Source organism: Parasteatoda tepidariorum, chromosome 7 (assembly GCF_982258835.1).
Source record: "Parasteatoda tepidariorum strain Cologne lab strain chromosome 7, Ptep-v5.0, whole genome shotgun sequence".
NCBI classification, from domain to species: Eukaryota; Metazoa; Arthropoda; class Arachnida; order Araneae; family Theridiidae; genus Parasteatoda; species Parasteatoda tepidariorum.
The window spans coordinates 96871995-96891958 of NC_141761.1; the positions used below are offsets into that span (position 1 = coordinate 96871995).

The 19964-nt window shown below is 31.3% G+C and overlaps 1 protein-coding gene across 1 annotated transcript in view; it reads left to right on the forward strand.

Annotated features, from left to right (window-relative positions):
- Rack1 (Receptor of activated protein kinase C 1) overlaps positions 1-16453 on the forward strand; it is a 33406-nt gene extending 16953 nt beyond the window's left edge. The window contains exons 4-7 of the mRNA XM_087168316.1: positions 7238-7333; positions 7444-7554; positions 10747-10887; positions 16236-16453. Of these exons, the coding sequence (XP_087024442.1) occupies positions 7238-7333; positions 7444-7554; positions 10747-10887; positions 16236-16412 (525 nt within the window). The 3' untranslated portion in view covers positions 16413-16453. The remainder of the gene's footprint in view (positions 1-7237; positions 7334-7443; positions 7555-10746; positions 10888-16235) is intronic.
- Positions 16454-19964: the final 3511 nt, after the last annotated feature.

Genomic DNA, 19964 nt, shown 5'->3' on the forward strand with positions numbered 1-19964 from the left:
TTCTTTTTTTTTTCCAATTCACTCTAGCTTGAATCTCATCCATGGTTGCTACTTTTGACCTCTTCAGGGACCATAAAACTATGTAATTCACAAAAATTCAAAGAACGTGATAGTGAGTAGGATATTTGTTCCTGTTTATAAAACTAGGGGATTTACTTTTTTGTCTTCCAGTCAGTGGGCTGAAAACATTCATCGTACAAGTTCGTTTTGATGCTATGAGGGTATTTTTTTTCTTTTGACAAAATCTTTTAGTATATTTAATTTTTTAAGATCAGTTGCAAAATTTAGTTCGTTTTTTACATCCAACTTCATGGAATTGACCCTGCAAGTTAAGGATAATTTAAAATTAATTTGTATGAGAATTTTTGCAAGTGAGAAATTTTATCCTTTTTTATTTCTTGAGTATAATCTTCAAAATATGCACTACCTATAAAACTTGCCAAAGTCAGAAGTTACTAAAAATTGACTTAAAAAAACTTAATATTTGCCCTGAAAGTTAATAAAAATCAGATAGTGTGATGATATAGTAAATGCTATATATGTATTGTAAATGCATTTCTAGTACATTTTATTGCCTTGTCTTATTTGTGGAGTTTTATTTTTGATTTAAAGTCATGGGAATGAATGAGTTATTTATTTTTGTTTGGTATATCAAATTTGTTTTTTCTTCGATACTGCCAGTAGCTGGGCTGTAATGAAAGCAAATTTATTGAATTATTTAAGCATAATTTTTGAATACTTTCGTCAAGGAAAATAATAAATCCACCATTTTGTGACATACTCTCATGGTTTAAAGCTATGATTTGACAGTATAGTATGCATATCATCTTGCTTTAAAATAGAATTTAATATCTGTAAAACTTCAAATGGATGTGATTTTTCCACTTGGGTAAAAATTTCACCATGAATAAAACCAATGAGTGTGTAATGTTTGGCAACTGTTTGGCGATCGTTCAGGCGCACTTGGCGCATTGTGTCACCCCTTCGGGGGCATGCTAGGAATCGAGGTAGAGGTATGTTTATCTTGGTCGGGAGAGGTTCTCCCTTGGTTGTTAAAGAGCTGGATGCTTGAATATAAAAATAATGACTAGTTTCTTTTAATTTTTAATAAAGTTAAGTTTATTATTATGAAAATCTGGTGTGATTATTTGTATGGAATATAGTCATTACAACACGCTCTCGTTTCGAACACCAGAGATTTGCACCGATAGAAAAGCAATTTCGGAAGTAGAATAAGAAGTTAGTTGGAGAATTCTGATCTGAGAGAAAAATGTTCAAAAACGTACGAAAAGAAGATTTGGTGACAGTTTTGTCAGAGATCGGTGAAGAAGCCAGTTTGGAACTGAAATTAACGGAGCTGAAACATATGTTGCAAAATAGCAAGGAATACTTAGACGATCCGGACTTTGTTAAAGAAATACTAAATACTACAGTAGAAAACAGGAAGCGAGCTGATGAGACAGAAAAAGCGAAATTAGAAGAAGAAAAAATACGATTAGAACGAGAACACGAAATTGAGCTGGCGAAGATCCGAACGACACGAAGTATCGAAAGCAGAAGCCCTACCCCAGACGCTCAACACAGCTGTGGAGAAAGCGAAATTTCCCTGGATAAACTGATAAAAGGAGTAGAAACCTTGACGATTCCAGTACCGAAGAAAGCGGAAGCATGGAATATATTTTTCGACTCCATCGAAAGAGCATTTAAACATAAGAATGTTCCGGACGAATTCAAAGCAGAGATATTGTTGAAATTAATTGGGGATAAGGCTGCCAATGTTCTTGTTTATATCAGGGGAGAAGATTTAAAGGACTATCAAAAAGTAAAAACACTGATTCTGAAGGAATATGAACCGACCCCCCAAACCTGTTTGGAAAATTTCCGAAGAGCAAAACGATATTCAGGAGAGACACACATCCAATCCGCTTCACGAATGACCGCAACATGGGATTATTACTGTAAATTAAGAAATGCAGAAGATATTGATACACTTAAAGAACTAATTATATCCGACAAGATATTCCAAACTTTAGACGGAGAAACAGCGTCCCATATCACAATACGACAAGGAAATACATGGTTGAAGCCTCAGGAATTAGCTAGAGAGTGTGATATTTACTTTTCAGCGCGAAGAAAATCTTTTGATGAATACCGAAGTGAAGGAAAACGCCCGAGATTTGGAGACGCAACATATTCACCCGAAAAGTATGTTCCCCCTCAACTGAGAAAAGAATATCCGAGACAAGAAAACAATTTCGTCAGGCAAAGAGAATGCTACATTTGTGGAAGCTATCGACACATTGCGAGAGACTGTTCCGATAGAAAGAAAAAGACTGAAATGACGGGAAAGCGAAATGAAAGGGATCACACAAAAATTTCAAGAAATTCGAATAAAGTATCAAGCCGAGAAGAAGCGGTGGTAGCGAAAGTAGATTCATCTCATCTACGGAGTGACGTCAGAGAAACCATTATTAAACCCCTGCAGAAAGTTAATATTTTTATCAACTCCGAAGAAATCGAGGCAATCGTCGATTCTGGAACTCAGATTTCAATTCTACATTCGTCATTCATTCCGGATGTAAAGGAGAGAGATGGAGGGAAAATTTTGTTAACTTCTGCATTCGGACAACAGATTGAAGCAAAAGTTTGCCGTACGCCGATTTATTTAAGAAATGATGGAACTAACTTATTTAATTCAGTGGATACCTTTATTGCTGTGACGGATGAATTAAATGTGCCTTGTTTATTAACTCCCGAAATACATGAACTGTTGATCAACCCCCCAGAAAAGAACATGGATTCCGACATCGCAGAAGAAAGGCGTCAGAACGAAGAAGAAAAAATGTTCGCTTTGTTTACTGAAACAGAAAAAGAGAAACAAAATACGACAGAAGAGAGAAATGAAGAGGTGGAGGAGAGGGAGAAGGGCATTGCATCAGTTGCCCCTGGCAACCAGTCAAGCTTTGGGGAGTGGCTAGAGGATAATGCAACAGCCAATCCCATCGAGTCTACTGTATCGACAGCCAAACAGCTGTTCATAGAACAACAAACGTGCCCGACTCTACACGAGGCTTGGAAGTTGTCGAAGGAAAAGAAGGGAAACTATTTTATTATGGACGGACTCTTGCATCATGAAGAAAAATTGTTTGGAGAAAAAATACGCCAATTAGTTCTCCCATTAAGTAGAAGACAGAAGGTACTTGATCTAGCTCACAACTCGGTATTTGGATGCCATATGGGCATGCGGAAGACAAAAGAGAGAATTAGATATTCCTTCTACTGGCCAGGAGTTTCTCAAGATGTGGAGCACTTTTGCAAAACATGCAGCGAATGTCAATTAAGAAGCCCTGAGAAAAGGTCGGATAAAATTCCAATAACTCCAGTAGCAAGACCTGGACTGCCATTCGAAATAGTAAACATCGATATTATTGGGCCCATTGATCCACCCTCTGCCAGGAAACACAAATATATTTTATGTCTTATAGATCAACACTCAAGATGGCCGGAGGCCATTCCTCTGAAAAGCTTAAGTGCAAAAGCTACTTGCACAGCTCTCCTCGAAATATTCATGCGAACAGGAATCCCGCATACTATTGCAAGTGATAATGGTACAAATTTCGTGTCAAGACTGACTAAAGAATTTCAAGAAAGATTGGGTGCCCATCCTAGATTTTCTACCCCTGGATACAGTGCTTCCAATGGACTAGTTGAACGATGGAATAGGAGTTTACAGCAGATGCTACATCATGTGATAAGGAGCGACCCATCTAACTGGGATAAGCATATCCCATTCCTGTTATTTGCTTATCGGGAAATCCCCAACTGCACCACTGGAATATCACCTTTTCAATTAATGTATGGAAGACAGCCAAGAGGACCTTTGGCAGTGCTAAAATCATCATGGTCTGGTGAAATACCCATTCCTCCAAATTTGAGTGAATCAGCTGTCGAATACTTACAACAGTTGAAAATAAGAATGGAGCAAGCTGCAGAACAAGCTGAATTGATCGCAAGTGGAAAACAACAAAAATACACTGAATATTTCAATCGAAGATCCGTGCCAAAAAGTTTCAAGAATGGTGACCTAGTTTATTTACTTATACCGGACTCTAACAACAAGCTTTATGCTAGATGGAATGGTCCTGGAGAAATAGTGAGTCTTATTCCTCCTCACTCGTACAAAGTAAGACTACCAGATGAAAAAATAAAACATGTTCATTCCAACAAAATAAGAAAATTTCAAACTCGTGTCAACGCCGTTGGAGTGATATTCGAAAATGAAGAAGATTTTGGAGAAGTCATAACTCTACCAAGAAAAGATTTATCAACCCCTTTGGAGTATTTAAAAATTGAAGGAAATTTAGATATAGAAAATTTGGATAAAACTCAGAAGAATAGTTTAATGACCCTCATCAACCAGCATCAAGCATTATTTACAGGAAAAGTAAAAATGGCTAAAGTAGAATCCCACAAGATCAGATTAATTCCAAATGTAGAAAGAAAGAAACCACATGTATATAGGATCCCAGAAGCGTTGAAAACAAGAGTTGATGCAGAAATAGAAGATTTGTTAAGTTCAGGACTAATAGAGGAGAGTGAAGCTGAGATAGCTCACCCAGTAGTTTGTGTAAACAAGAAAGATGGAAGCATCAGACTTTGTGTTGATTATAGAGCTCTGAATGCGGTTACCAAAGCAGACGATTTTCCGATGGAAGATGCAGTGGATCTAATGTACAATATAGGAAGAGCCAATGTAATAAGCACGCTTGATCTTCTCAAAGGTTATTACGCCGTTCCTATGGAGGAAGAAAGCAAAGAATTTACATCTTTCAAAACTCACCGTGGGCAGTATCAATTTAAAGTTCTCCCATTTGGATTAAAAAATGCCGCTGCCACTTTTCAGCGAGTTATGAACAAGTCACTAAAAGAGTTCAAAGAATTTTCAAGATCATATATTGACGATATTGCTATTTTCTCAAAAGACTTCGAAACCCATCTTCAAGATTTAGAAAAAGTCTTTACAAAATTAGAATTATTAGGATTTACCATCAACGTGAAGAAATGTTCTTTTGCGAAACCTCAAATAAAATATTTAGGGCACGTGATTGGATCAGGAAAACATCAACCTGACCCGGAGAAAATAATAGCCATTCAAAAATTGGAATCACCAAAGACGAAAACTCATCTGAAAAGCCTTCTAGGACTGACGAATTACTACAGGGAATACATCCCAAACTATGCAGACGTCGCATACCCCCTCACCGAACTCACGAGGAAAAAACAACCGGAGGTGCTTGAATGGAGAGAAACACATGAGTCTGCTTTCCAACGGCTCAAGGAGAAATTGGCGAAAACAACGGAATTGATTACCCCTACCCCCAACGAGCATTTCATCATCCACTCTGATGCTTCACAGGTGGGAGTAGGTGCCTGCTTGTCTCAACGGAAAGGCGACTCAGAAGTACCAGTGTGTTATGCCAGTCAAAAGCTTTCTAAATCTCAACAGAATTGGCCCACCATTGAGCGAGAGGCCTATGGAATAGTATGGGCATTGAAGAAATTCGAGCCTTGGATATTTGGCTCCCCAATCAAAATTGTGACCGACCACAACCCACTGGCATTCATTGTTAAAAATGCTCCCCAATCGTCTAAGCTCCAAAGGTGGGCGCTTGCCCTACAAAAATATAATTTAAGTATCGAGCACTGTCCGGGAAGAAATCTTAAAAACGCAGATGCCCTTTCCAGACTCCCAATCTCAGGTGATTAAAAATAAATAAACTGTCGAGGTCAATGCAGACTTGGTCAGTTAGTGTTAAAAGTTATTTCATGACTCTTATATTATTTTATTAGAGACTCTAAGTGTTTATATGCTTATATTGATATTTACTTGTGGATAAATTTAAAATAACAGATATTTGAGGTAAGTGCTTAATTAATTTGAAAACATATTTTAAAGTAAGATCTTTATAATTCAAAAAAAAAAAAAAAAATGAATGATTTAGTGTTTGAAAAATAGTAAATTTCATTGTTTATTTAAAAATATATTTTTTTTTATTTTGGTTTGTAGCAATAATTGTTTAATTAATAATGTGAGTATTAAATATTATTAGTATTACTGTGTGTCAGTAGGGTATAGTTAAGGTGGATAATTATTCTTGTATTAGATATTATTTTATAACTATTTTTGCTATAAAAAAAAAGGTTATATAGAATTGAATTATTGATACTATCGTTACAGTGTATAATTATACATAGGTACATAATGATAACTGAGTTTATATATGAGTAGTTTGAATATCTCATCTGTATTAGTGTTTAATATTCTTATTATGTTGTCATTGGAAATATTGCATAATCATGTTTATCGTATGTATCAATGTGTATTATTATTTTTTTTTGATCGCAAACAGTTGTTTTTTTTAATTTTCAGATTAACGATTAATTATTGTGTAATATAATCATTATCTTAGGGGGAAAGGTGTAATGTTTGGCAACTGTTTGGCGATCGTTCAGGCGCACTTGGCGCATTGTGTCACCCCTTCGGGGGCATGCTAGGAATCGAGGTAGAGGTATGTTTATCTTGGTCGGGAGAGGTTCTCCCTTGGTTGTTAAAGAGCTGGATGCTTGAATATAAAAATAATGACTAGTTTCTTTTAATTTTTAATAAAGTTAAGTTTATTATTATGAAAATCTGGTGTGATTATTTGTATGGAATATAGTCATTACAGAGTGATTTTCAGCTTTTTTGGCTCTACTATTGAATTTATTTGTAAAAGCATCAACACACTATTATCTACTAAAAAAGAAATAGTTCTGCATTCGATTCTTAGCCATTGTGGATTATGGGAAAATAGAAAAGCAGTAACCTCGCTAAACCGGCATATATCTCTTAGCCCCTACTGATTCTCCTGCTATCCTGAAAAACAAAAAACTGAAAATCAATGAACGACTTTTTACCGAGCAAGCTAGCAATATCTTGGTGCTTCTTGGGAGAACCTCTTTGCATAATGTGTCACTTTCTAGGCTTATCGGGGGGCTTCGTGATAGGCTTGTATTCATGCTTTCTTCCCTGGAGATCTCTTTTTTTGTGTATTTGGCTGCTAGTTATATTTCACGTTATATTATTACGTTTTTAGTTATATTTCACTTTTCTACTACAGAAATTTTTGTCTTTTGTTGTATGTATTGCTGTTTAAATATTTACAGTTTTAACTAAGTTTATCACTTATTATTACAGGAAGATGGACACTCTGACTGGGTATCATGTGTGCGATTTTCACCCAACAACAACAATCCAATTATTGTTTCCTGTGGCTGGGATCGTTATGTTAAAGTGAGCTTCTTAAAAATGCTTCTTTTGTGCCTCAATCATTTCTCATTTAGTATTTCAAATGATTTCGGTTTTAAGTTTTGTTTTTAAATTTGTGACAATTTGTTTTTAAGGTGTGGAATCTGACTAACTGCCGTCTAAAAACAAACCATATTGGCCACCATGGCTACTTGAATACGGTGACTGTATCTCCTGATGGTTCTCTGTGTGCTTCAGGTGGAAAGGTAATTTTTATCTTAAGATCCAAGTCAATTGTATGTTATTGTAAAAACTGTATTATATGCAGGGTTGGGTTTTTGACGTCAAAAAGTGGTTTTTGACATGACAAGGGTATAATACTGGTTTAAACCGTCAAAAACCCGTCAAAAATGTCAAAAACTGAAATTTGCCAAGAAAATATATAAACTTCAAAACTACCAACAGTTGCCGTGCATTATATTGAAATTTAATTATACTATAGGTAATCAGCAGGTTTTAAAATATTTTTTAATTAAAATTAAGGTAAAATAACAGATTTAAAATCTCAGAAATTTATATTCAGAAATTTATATTTACATGTGCAGAAAAATTTTGCACAAAAATTGTTTAAATATTTATATTTAAAAAAAAATTTTTCTTCTTTTTGATACTTAAGAAAATTAAAAGTTTATTATTATGCATTTTTGACATATAAGGAACATATAACTAATATTTATAAGGAACTTACAAGTTATGTTGTATAAATACAAACTTGATACAAGTGTATAAAAAATTTTTTTTAATGTTATACCGAATATCTTTATTATCCAGTATGTTAACTTGAATTTAAAAGTAGTTATATTTATGAATAATGATAAATATAATTCATATTGTTTATTATATTTATTTATAATTATTACACTTATCATTTTAAAACAATTTTTATCTCTTAATTTTTTTTTCTCCACTTGTATTAAGAATACAAATAATGCATATCTTGAAAGCAAGAAGTAATTATTCAACAGCTGAATATTTAGATAATCAACAAAACTATATCGTATTCAGCAAAATGAAATTCACAAGTATTTGGATAAACTAAATTTTCAGTATAGTAAATGAATAGGCTGAATATACTGTAAATCGACACTAACTACTCTGTGTATTTAACAGAAAGCACTTAAATTTGTATTGTCTTATATTAAAAAGATTATTAAGAAGATTTAAAAGAATATTAAAAAGATTTTTCTTTAAAAGAAGATGTCTAATGTACAAAACTGCTAATGTTTATCTTTAAAAATGTCTAATTTTTAGTATAATCTATACTATACACTAACTTTGGTTATAAATAAATTTCTTAATAATATCACTGCAGATTTTCAATAACACATGAAAATGAATATACATAATATTACAAAAGATGTGAGTTTTCAAAAGTACAAGATTTTGGTTACTATTCAAAATATAAGTGTTTCTTCAAAATTTAAAATTTATTTTTTCTAGAACATATTTAGAAACACTATCCTTTAAAAAAAATATAAGTTTTATATATTAATTAAATTTCACATATGAATATAGGTTTTTGACATTTTCTACATTTTTGACAGTGAGGTTTTTGACGTGACGGTTTAAACCATGGTTTAAACTGTCAAAAAGTGTCACATGTCAAAAACCTGCTAACCCTGATTATATGAGGTGTACTTTATGTTTCATTATGAGAAGAAACAAACATTTAGATTTTATGTTACAAAACTTTAAAATTTGCAAAATATTTAAAAAAATCAATAAAAAGTCTTCACATAGTAACATTAAAATAATAAATTTCCATTTCATTAATGTATGATAATCTTAAGTAATGATCACACCATAATTTTTTGAGTTTATTTAATCTTTAAAGATTTGTTGAAGTTGAGAGTAAAATATAAAAAGTATGAATGTAAAGCAGAAAATTTTTTCTTCTCTAAACTAGGATTTCTACTTAAATATAAATATTGTTGATTATATATTAGTATGATTGTTTTGAGTCTGTTGAAAATTGTTTATTTGATGAAATTTAGTATGATTGAATCTTTGTGCTAAAATACAAACTAAGGTAAACAACGTTAAAGAGCACAAACAGGATATTTGTTTTGTGCTCTTTAACGTTGTTTACCTTAGTTTGTTTTTATGATTGAATCTGATGAAAATTTCATGTGAGTTATGAATTCATTCTTTCTTTTCCTTGGGTTTTGGAGGTTATAGCAAAAAACTTGTGAGTGTAAAAATAAATGACAGCACTTTAGAATAAACTGAAAAAATATTCAGATAATCAAGATTCTACCTATATATATCATAGTTTATTATCACATGGTCTATTATTTACTACAATAAAGTAGTAAATTATAATTGAACTTTACATTTGACATTACTTTCCTAGAGCTGTTGCTCAGTAGACAGATTTCCATTGTATAGAGAAAAAATTTTTTTAGTTAAAATATTTTGGTTAAAGGAAAAATTCTTAGGATGAATGAATAACTTTTTACAATTTATTAATAAAGTTATTACTTAATTTTTAATTTTCTGAAGCATTTGATTAAAAGCAAAACTAAAAAAATTATTTTTCATTTAATACTAGAAGTGCTGTTGGGATAATTTTGATAATGTTTTTGTTATTTCTCATGTTATTTCTAAAGATACCCTTGAGCTTCAAAGCTCATTTTTTTTTTTTTTTTTTTTTTTTTTTTTTTTTTTTTTTTTTAATAATTCTTTCTAAGTATACAGCATTAAAACTTTGTGCATTTATGTTGATGTTCATGTCAGTTTTTGATTTTGCATGGCTGCAAAACTTGAAAATGATCAGTACAGCATATTAAAATACAATACTTTCCGTTAAATTACATGCTACCTAAATTAGATGTTCAAAGTAGCTAACAGGGGTCTGTCTAGGTTTTTCTGAGAGGTACCTATTTTGTGAAAATTTAGATATAATTTGTTAAAAATTATATTTATAAATCAATACAAATATGGTCAAAATATGAATTTATTGTTTATTAAGGGATACAAAAATAAAATTTTAAGAAAAAGTATTTTGTGAAACCACCGTTTTTCCTTAAGTTGAATTTGTGAAACTACCGTTTTTCTAAAGTTTGATTTGTGAAGGTATCGCTAAATGGTAGTAAATTCGGCCTGGACAGACCTCTGACTTAGTTGAGCTCTTATTGAATTACATATTCGTTATTGCATCTGAAAGAAACCTTAAATGATCTGATTTATAAGCACATATTTTGTGATAATCATGTACGAGAAAGAACTGTTAGTGAATAGTTATTTGCCAAAATTCAAATTTATCACATGTTACAATTGTTGCTTAACTTTTTTAATGGTATTTCATATCACATTATGCATATTTTCTTTCTAAGTTCAATTACTCATGTCTTGTTTGAAGTATTATTAGTATATTAATTTATTTTTTATCTGCTCAGGATTGCAAGGCAATGCTTTGGGACTTGAATGAAGGAAAACACTTGTATACATTAGACCACACAGACATTATCAATGCTTTGTGCTTTAGTCCTAACAGATACTGGCTGTGCGTTGCTACTGGTCCAAGCATCAAAATTTGGGTATGTATTTAACTTTTCTTTTGAAAGCTTTTTTTTTTTGTTGCTTCCATGTGAAATTAACAGATCTGTAGTGACTCAGGACATATTTTTATGACTGATGTGCTTGTCGATCGACAGTTTTTTAAATTATGTGATACACCGATTTGCTCACCTATTACTTCACCTATGCACTTCAGTCAATGGCAAAACAGAAACTGCAAAAATTTAATTAGTTACTATTGTTAATAAAATGTTTCTTTTAAATGAGCACTTTGGAAGAAAGCAGCATGTTGAGATATATGGCTTTACTTAAACCATTTCTCAAGACAGTAAACTGAACAATTTATTAAATACTGTTTATATTCCTCACAATTATATCTGTTGAAAATAAGTTCTATTCATCATTAGAATTTTTTTTGCAGATCTGAGAAAGGTATATGACTTTAGTGTCATTTTACCTGGTTAAATTCTGCTAGATTAATGTTAATCTTTTTTTGTGTCATTCTTTCATACATTGAAAGTTTTTTTAAAAGAGGATTTACACATTTTTATTAAAAAACAAAAAAATTAACTGTCTTTAACTTTTCTGTTTGTTAAACTTGATGCAGCTGCTGATAAGCCCACATTCAGGTCATGTGGTACTTTTGTCTTTGGCACAATAATCGCATGGTGGACCTGCTTCAAGTATGATTGTATTGTGGGTGTACCCCGAAATTCCGCGTTTTTGAAAACAGCCCTCTGTTTTTAGAAACTAGGAGCAAGGGCATGTGACTTTTCTCTCAGAATTCTGCTTATCTCAAGACCATTAAATCACCGAAGGCTGCGAATCAAAACAAATCTAAAATTAAAATTTAGAGTTAAGATTTAAGTCATATCTAAAATTTAAATTTCATTATCTAAAATTTAAATTTATTCATTCATTATCTAAATCATTATCTAAATCTATCTATTTCATTATCTAAAATTTAAATTTCACAATCTAAAATTTAAATTTTGAGACCTTCCATAAACCATGTTCACGAGACGTTTCATAAACTTGGCTCTTCCCCTATTTTAATTTTTTTCAGTTTGTCAGATTTTTACCGTTTTTAATATTGTACACTGTACTTAATATTGAAACACCTGTTTTTAATATTGAAACTACACTGTAATCTGCTTTCATCGCTATTTTAATAACTATCAATTTTGGTACCTATCTCATTTAAAAATTGCATATTGCGATTCACATGATTTAGAAATCATGCTTTGTGATTCATATTCGTGTGATTTTAAAATCTAATAGCGCGATTGTTGTACGAACTAAGTTTTTCCTTAAATTAATTATTATAAAATGATGTTCTTTGTTTGTAGGTTATTTTATTATAAGTTTTAACCCAGAAAATTATTAAATATGAATAGTATATAGATTCTTCAGTGGGTCGTAAATGAGTACCAAGCATGCTTGGGAACTAAACACTGGGGGTTCCGCGTTCGGCTGACCACATGACCAGAACTTTTGCTCCTGCACCGCAGAGCCCAAGGTCAAGAAAACTGAGATGGGCACAGTAGGCCTTGCCCTCTATGGGCTGTCGCGCCGCTGAGTTTAGTATATAGATTGATATCTTTTCGAGTTTTTGTACTTTAAATTATCAGGGTTTTTCATTTGTCACAATCACCCGTTATTTTTCCAACAATCTATTCCTACACTCGACTAGCAGGTTTGTAAGCCTTGCAATACACTGATTTGCTTACCTATTCTCACTTAAGTCATGGCGAAGCGAAAGACTTTATTTTATTATAAAATGTATATCTTAGAATATTATAAAATGTTTATTATAAATGAAGACCTCAGAAACTAAAGTGATAATCAACACTTTTTAGAAGTAAACAGTAAGATGTTGAGATTTATGGCTTTCCATAAAGCATTTCTCAAGACAGGAAAGTGAACAATTTATAACATTCCTCGCAATTATATCTGTTGAAAATAAGATCTTTTTCTCATTGGATTTTTTTTTTTTTTTTTTTTTTTTTTTTTTTTTTTTTTTTGCAGATCTGAGAAGGGTTTGTGACTTGTGTGTCATTTTACCTGGTTAAACTCTGCTAGACAAATCTTATTCTTTTCTTGTTATTCTTTCATATATTGAAAGTTTTTATTAAAGAATTAGTACATTTCTATTAAACTGTGCATATTAGTTTTTCTCTGAATATAAGAAATTTTTGTAAATTGTTAGTTATATTTCCATACCACGCAATATATTTTTTATCCCGATAATTATTATCCTGATATATTTCAAACAGTATGCAAAATTCGAATCATGCATTAAGTGTATTGAGTTTTTGGCAGTTATTGTTATTGATTTCTCCATAGTTTTTAAATCAATATTTTTATACGATATTATTCAGGGCTGATTGTGCTCCGGAAAAAATCCGGATTTCCGGATTTTTCGCTAACAGTGATCCGGAAGTTTCCGGAGATCGAATGTCCAGATTATTCAAAAAATCATTGATCACAGAAGTTTCCGGAAATCAAATTTTCGAAAGTGGAACTAAAAAACACAGTTTATTTTATTTGTTTGTAAGGGAGAGCCAGAGAGATACTTTCTAAGCTTATATTCCTGATTAATATTCATTTTTTATCAGTAAGTAGTTGTTATGATCATAAACTCAAGTAAGAAAGACATATTTGTAAATTTTAATTACTTCTTCAGGTCCTTATAGGTATGTGTAAATGGTATAGGGGTGTGTAAAATTTTAAATATATTTTAAGTAAACTAAGAAGTATTGAGAGAAGTAGAAAAACCTTGTTAAAATTTTTTTTCTTCTAATTTTTCAATTAAATTTTTTTTTTTTTTTTTTTTGCAACTCAAAAAATTTCCAGAATTTTGATTTGGGCTCACAATCACCCCTGATTATTTCAGGATAGTTAATTATTTCTTTTACTGTGATAATTATTTACAAAATGTCAAGAAGGTAATAATTTGTTCGTCCAACAAATTACGAGAATGTCACCCGTAATATTAGAATTAAAAATTATTACATGTTCAATTAAAAACGATTATATATTTTTTTTGTAATCACAGCGCCTTTGTTATATTAAATTAGTAACATGTTTGTTATTATTAAAAGTATCTTGTGAAGAAAAATATCTTGTTTTGTCGTAGAAAGACCTAAAAAATTCTGACACAGAATGTATAGATAGGTAGGTATAGACTAGCTTAAAAAAACACTTCAATTGTTAATTTTCAAATAATGACAAAACTTAGTAGATTAAAGAAATCTTCCCCCTTATTTATTTACCTTACTAGATCATTTTGAAAGTTAAAATGATAGACTTTAATTTTTATTTTATAATGCATTTTTACTTAATTTTATTATATCAGGCTGTGTTAAAAGAATCCATATGTATTCCTTCTGTAAGAATAAAAGATAAATAATGAGTGGTTTTATGTTTTCTATATTTTATTAATAGTCCTAATGAAATATAGTTAATAAAATATAGTGAAATATTAGTTTTTTGCTTGTATATATGTAATAACAGGGCTCCAACCCTGTTATTAGTGTTGTATTCAGCTTGAAATAATTGCAGTCATAAGCCATCAGACGTTCTAAACAGGTTTATTAAATGTTGGCTGGTATTGATAACAGTTGACGTCCACTCTCCCTACGAGAGGGGGAGTGGACAAGACTCCGGACAATTCCGGCACAGCTTATTTGGATCACATCATTATGAAAAGGACACGCAAAACTATGCGCTCTTACGTTTTATACCAACATAGATTTGAAGTAAAAAGACACATTCGTACATTCCTTGTAACCTTACGCATTAAGGAAAATCATTTCTGCTTCCTTATATGGTATTGAAAAAGGGAACGATTCTAAAAATAACTCTTCCCTTGAAATATAAATCTATTTATATTTCAATGGTATGTTTTCAGCCTTGAATTCCCAAAATAGAATCTCTCTACGCTTATTCTTTAACAAAGACATTTTATGAAAACGAAAGAGTTTTAATTCTTTTATTAATACAAAAGTATTTACTTCTTGTATTACATCCCCCCCCAAAAAAAATTTTGGTGAGCCAAAAATAAAAAAAATTTAGAATACTTTAACTTTAAAATTTTTAGGTTGGTACGACTGTTCCTTTTTCCCTACTACAAACATTTTTTTCAATTATGTAAAGAAGAAAAAAATTATTTACAATGACAAAAATATTAAAAACATGATTATGCAATTTATCTATTTAGTAACTAAACAGAAAGAAAAATTAAACATTTATAAAACTAACCTACTAAAATTTTCAAAAAAAATTTTCACACAAAAATATACAACATTTTATGGAAACGAACTGGACAACAAGTGTCATTTAATCAGAATTTAAGATTCTGTGTGGTTAAAAATACTTCCTAAGCTTTGATACATGTATTTTTTCAAAATTTTGTTTACTTAAATTTCTTTTCATTTATTTTGTTTACTTAAATTTCTTTTCATTTATTTTGTTTTTGTAATCAGTTTCTTGGTCATTCTTTCTTTTTCCTATTTTTCCTTTTATTTTTTGTTTTTGTTATTGTTACCCTTTACATATTTTTTCGTCGATATTAACCTGATAATGAACGCATCCATTACCTAGATCTATCTTCGAATCATTTGAACTTTTTGGACATTCTTGATTCTTTTTTCTTTTTTTTTTGACGTTCTAAACAGGTTTATTAAAGGTAGACTGGTATTGCTCACAGTTGACGTCCACGCTCCCTACGGGAGGGGGAGTGGACAAGACTCCGGACAATTCCGGCACAGCTTATTTGGATCACATCATTATGAAAAGGACACGCAAAACTATGCGCTCTTACGTTTTATACCAACATAGATTTGAAGTAAAAAGACACATTCGTACATTCCTTGTAACCTTACGCATTAAGGAAAATCATTTCTGCTTCCTTATATGGTATTGAAAAAGGGAACGATTCTAAAAATAACTCTTCCCTTGAAATATAAATCTATTTATATTTCAATGGTATGTTTTCAGCCTTGAATTCCCAAAATAGAATCTCTCTACGCTTATTCTTTAACAAAGACATTTTATGAAAACGAAAGAGTTTTAATTCTTTTATTAATACAAAAGTATTTACTTCTTGTATTACATATATATGAATTGGAGTTAAACTTACCATGGAACATTAATCGGCAAACCACGTTTCAGAGAGTGGACATTGCCAAAAAAAGCATGCAGGTTTCGGTGTTATGTTGGAAATCAACTGCATATTGTATTATACTAAGTTTTATCCTCAGGTCATTGTACTATCTATGGTCACAATTGTGCTGCAACTATTCAAATTTGATCTTGTGGGTGTCTATGGTTTATTATTTTTATTTCTAATCATTTTCCATTTCAGGATTTGGAAGGCAAGAACATGGTTGATGAACTACGACCTGAGGTGATAACAAACAATGTTAAGGCTGAGCCTCCACAGTGTATTTCTATGGCCTGGTCAGCTGATGGTCAGACACTGTTTGCTGGCTACACGGACAATTCAATCAGAGTATGGGGCGTCAGTCCAGGAACTCGTTAACAGTGTATCATATAAAATAAATATCTAAAAAAAGTATTGTACACTTGTTTTGCTCATTTTTTTTACATTCACAATTCATATTCATGCAATTTAAATAAATTAAGTACCGCATGATTATTTTTATCAAAATATTAGCATTTTGTGGATAAATGTTTCCTGCCTACTTTTTTCTTGCTTAAATTTCAGGTATTTTTTCTATTCATATCGTTAAAGAAATAAAATAATTTAAGTTGAATGTTTATTAGTTTATCTAGTGACCGATGAAAATGAATTTTTCATTATTGGTGAAGATCTTTAGAGCATTCTGGAAGGGGAGGCATTCCAAGAGGTGGTTGATCATGTTGACACCACCGCAGTCCGGGCGATTTGGGCTTTGTATCAGTTTACACTTCTGTAAGATCGCGACGCAGGGTTCCCACAGGCGACTATTTGCCTGTAAAGGCTAAAAAGCAACTATTTTCAGGAATAGGCGACTATTAAGAGACTTTTTTACTCTTAGCGAAGTTTTTTCGCATAAATGAACTTTACTTTTCAGAACGTTAATAAAAGAAAGCAAACTTTTATACAATTATTTATGTCCAAAAATTTAAATTTCCATTAGATTTTATTAATTCGACTTTTAGTTAGGTACCCATTTTCTAAAATATATACCTTTTTATATTTGTACAAAACTTTTTTGTACAAATATAAAAAGGTATACATTTAGAATTGGAGCATAGATAGGACTGGGCGATAAATCGATATATCGCGAAATATCCATTTAACGCATATATCGGTAGGCCGATGTAGTGACTTTCGTTTTAGGCGGCACATCAGAAATCTGATTTAAACAGCCGGAATAAGGCTAAATCGCGTTTAACTATTTAATATGCAAGGATCCTTGACTTGGCTAGAACTGTTACCGCACTGACGAAGACGATTTTAATTTCGTCTTGCTGCAGAGATGTTGGTAGATAGCGTTTTGCTATAAAGAGATGTTTGTTTCGTGACGCTGAATGACGAAGAGCGAATTGAATCAGAACTCCCAGTTTCGTGCGAGGATCAGCGTTGTTATGTAGCAATGCACAGTTTCTTTATGTCCATTTTTGTTTTTTAGATTTTACGTTTTTTGAAGATTATTTTCAATGGGACTAAAGTCATTTTGCAATTGTTGTGCATTTTATTTTGTCAGAAATAATTGTCAGGTTCTTTGTAAATTATTTTCAGTCTGACATACCATTTTTTTTTTCTGTCTGGGTTTAACGATTCTTGTCAATTATTTTTAGTAGACCTACGGTTACTTTGCAATTGCTGCACAATCGCTGTTATCTTAAATTTTCGTTCTGAACTCAATAGATCAATGAAGCGAAAATATAAAAAAAAGATTTTCATTGATTTTTTTCCATTGCTGTTTTTCATTTTAAGCGATACAATTGAATAGTGGTATTTCTTATTTAACGTTTTTTTTAAATCTATTAAATGTAGGTAAGTATAATAATTTAATTATTATTAAACCAAGAAATGTCCAATCGTTTTTAACTATAGAAAAATTAAAACAAAGCTTACATTTATTTAGTTTGCTTTTATTTTTGAGAAAATTAAAACGAATTTAAAAAATTTGGCTATTAGTTAAAAAAAAGAAAAAACAAAATTTTTTTAAAATTAAATGAAGAGTACAATACTTGTTTGTTTTATAATTTGTTAGAGAGTCAGTATCATTTTTAAACAAATAAATCTTTAGTCGATTTTATTTTCAAAGAAAATTATAATAAGTATTTCTTAAGTACAGAATTTGACTATTAGTTAATATTACCTTTTATTATTTTAAATAAATAAGAAAGGGTCTAATGCTTCAAAAGCATGGTTTTTTTTTCCAGCAAGTAATTAAAAAAAAAATGTTTTTTTCTAAAGTGAACATTTCTCCAATTTTGTTCCAACATTTGTTTTCCAATTTTGTTTTGTTTTTCTTTTAATTGTCATTGCATGTATGTAAAATATTTTGTTGCAGTATTATTTTTAAAACAATAAATCTTAAATTATTTTTAATTCAAGAAAAATGAAATAAAGCTTGGGGTCATAGTAGAATATGTTTAGAATTAATATTTTCTTTCGTAATAGATTTATTCCTTTTTATTTATTTTTGATTGAAAGATTTCCCATAGGTAATTTTTGAACATATGCTAAATCGCGATACATCACTTTAACGCGATGTCTAACTGACGATGTATCACAATTTAAAATTTCTGACATCACCCAGTCCTAATCATAGTATTTTTCAATTAAGCTATAATTTTAGCTATTTGGCTACTATTTTTGATAGATTTTTGTTCCTGTTCAGGCAACTATTTTCATGCTTGAGGTTACTAAAAGCAACTATTTTTGTTCATTTTTTACTGTTTTTTTTTTACATCAAGTTTTCGAGAGCTGATTAGCGGACGGTACGGTTATGAAACGTACCTGTATGAGATGGAACCCAAATAAATGATAGGGATCTCACTGACTTGTAATGGCAATTAGGCGAAGAAGAGAGATTTTCGTGTGCCTTTTGTAAGAGACAGAAGAATCGAACGGCTGTCCTATAGAAAATTTTAATGGTCATTGCTGGTAACGCAACGTTTGAGGGCAAAGAAAATGACCAGTCCTTCGGCGGTAAAGACCGATGCATGCGGAGGAAGTTGACTTGAAATAGTTTAACCTTAGAAGCTTAAGCATTGAATTCCCAAGCCAATTTTGTTGGGATCCATGGACGAAACTCTTTAAACAAGGCTCGAATCTACAGCGGGATTACATTTTTAGTTTGAAAGGGCAAATTATCTAGAAAAATGAAAACATTTGAAGGGATTTGAGGTGAAGTGGGGTATTTAATAATATCTTGAGAAGTGTTCTTGCTTGTCATCCATTTATGCATGAATGGTATAAGCGGAGTCATTGTGGAAAACGGGATGTAGGGAGATGGGGTCTCTATCTTTTAAGGAATTGGTAACTAATTTTAAACCATAGTTTCTACTACAGAATGGCAACAAGGAAATGATAACGTCGGATCAATGGGCTTTTCGCATTGTGATTGGCTGTTGACTATCACTCATGGTTGCAAGAATTTGGGAAGTTATCGCGTTTATTGTGAATTAAAATAAAAATTTCAATAATTTTGTGCACGCCTGTCTGTGTTCTCGCGTAATCTCGTATTTGGTGTGATGAAACAATTGGTTCATTGATGGATTGTGTTTACATTTATTTCGTAAACAGACACTGGAAAAGAGGAGATTTGTGTTTAAAAAAGATATTAGGCGAAAATGTTTTCGAATTTTTAGATATTTATAAATGTAACAATAAAAATGAATGTTTTCTTTGCTATGTTTATTATTTGTTTTTAAATAAAAGTATGTCATTTTGATATTAAGAGTATGTTCTTAATACTTGCTCTTAATACTTTTAAATTAAGTATTCTCTTATAAAAGCTTAGCTGCAATATTTATATAATTTTCTTACATTCTGTTGTAAGGAAAGGAAAATTCGGATCTAAATTAAAAGAATAATTATGCCATGTAATGTCTAATCATCCTATGCATATTT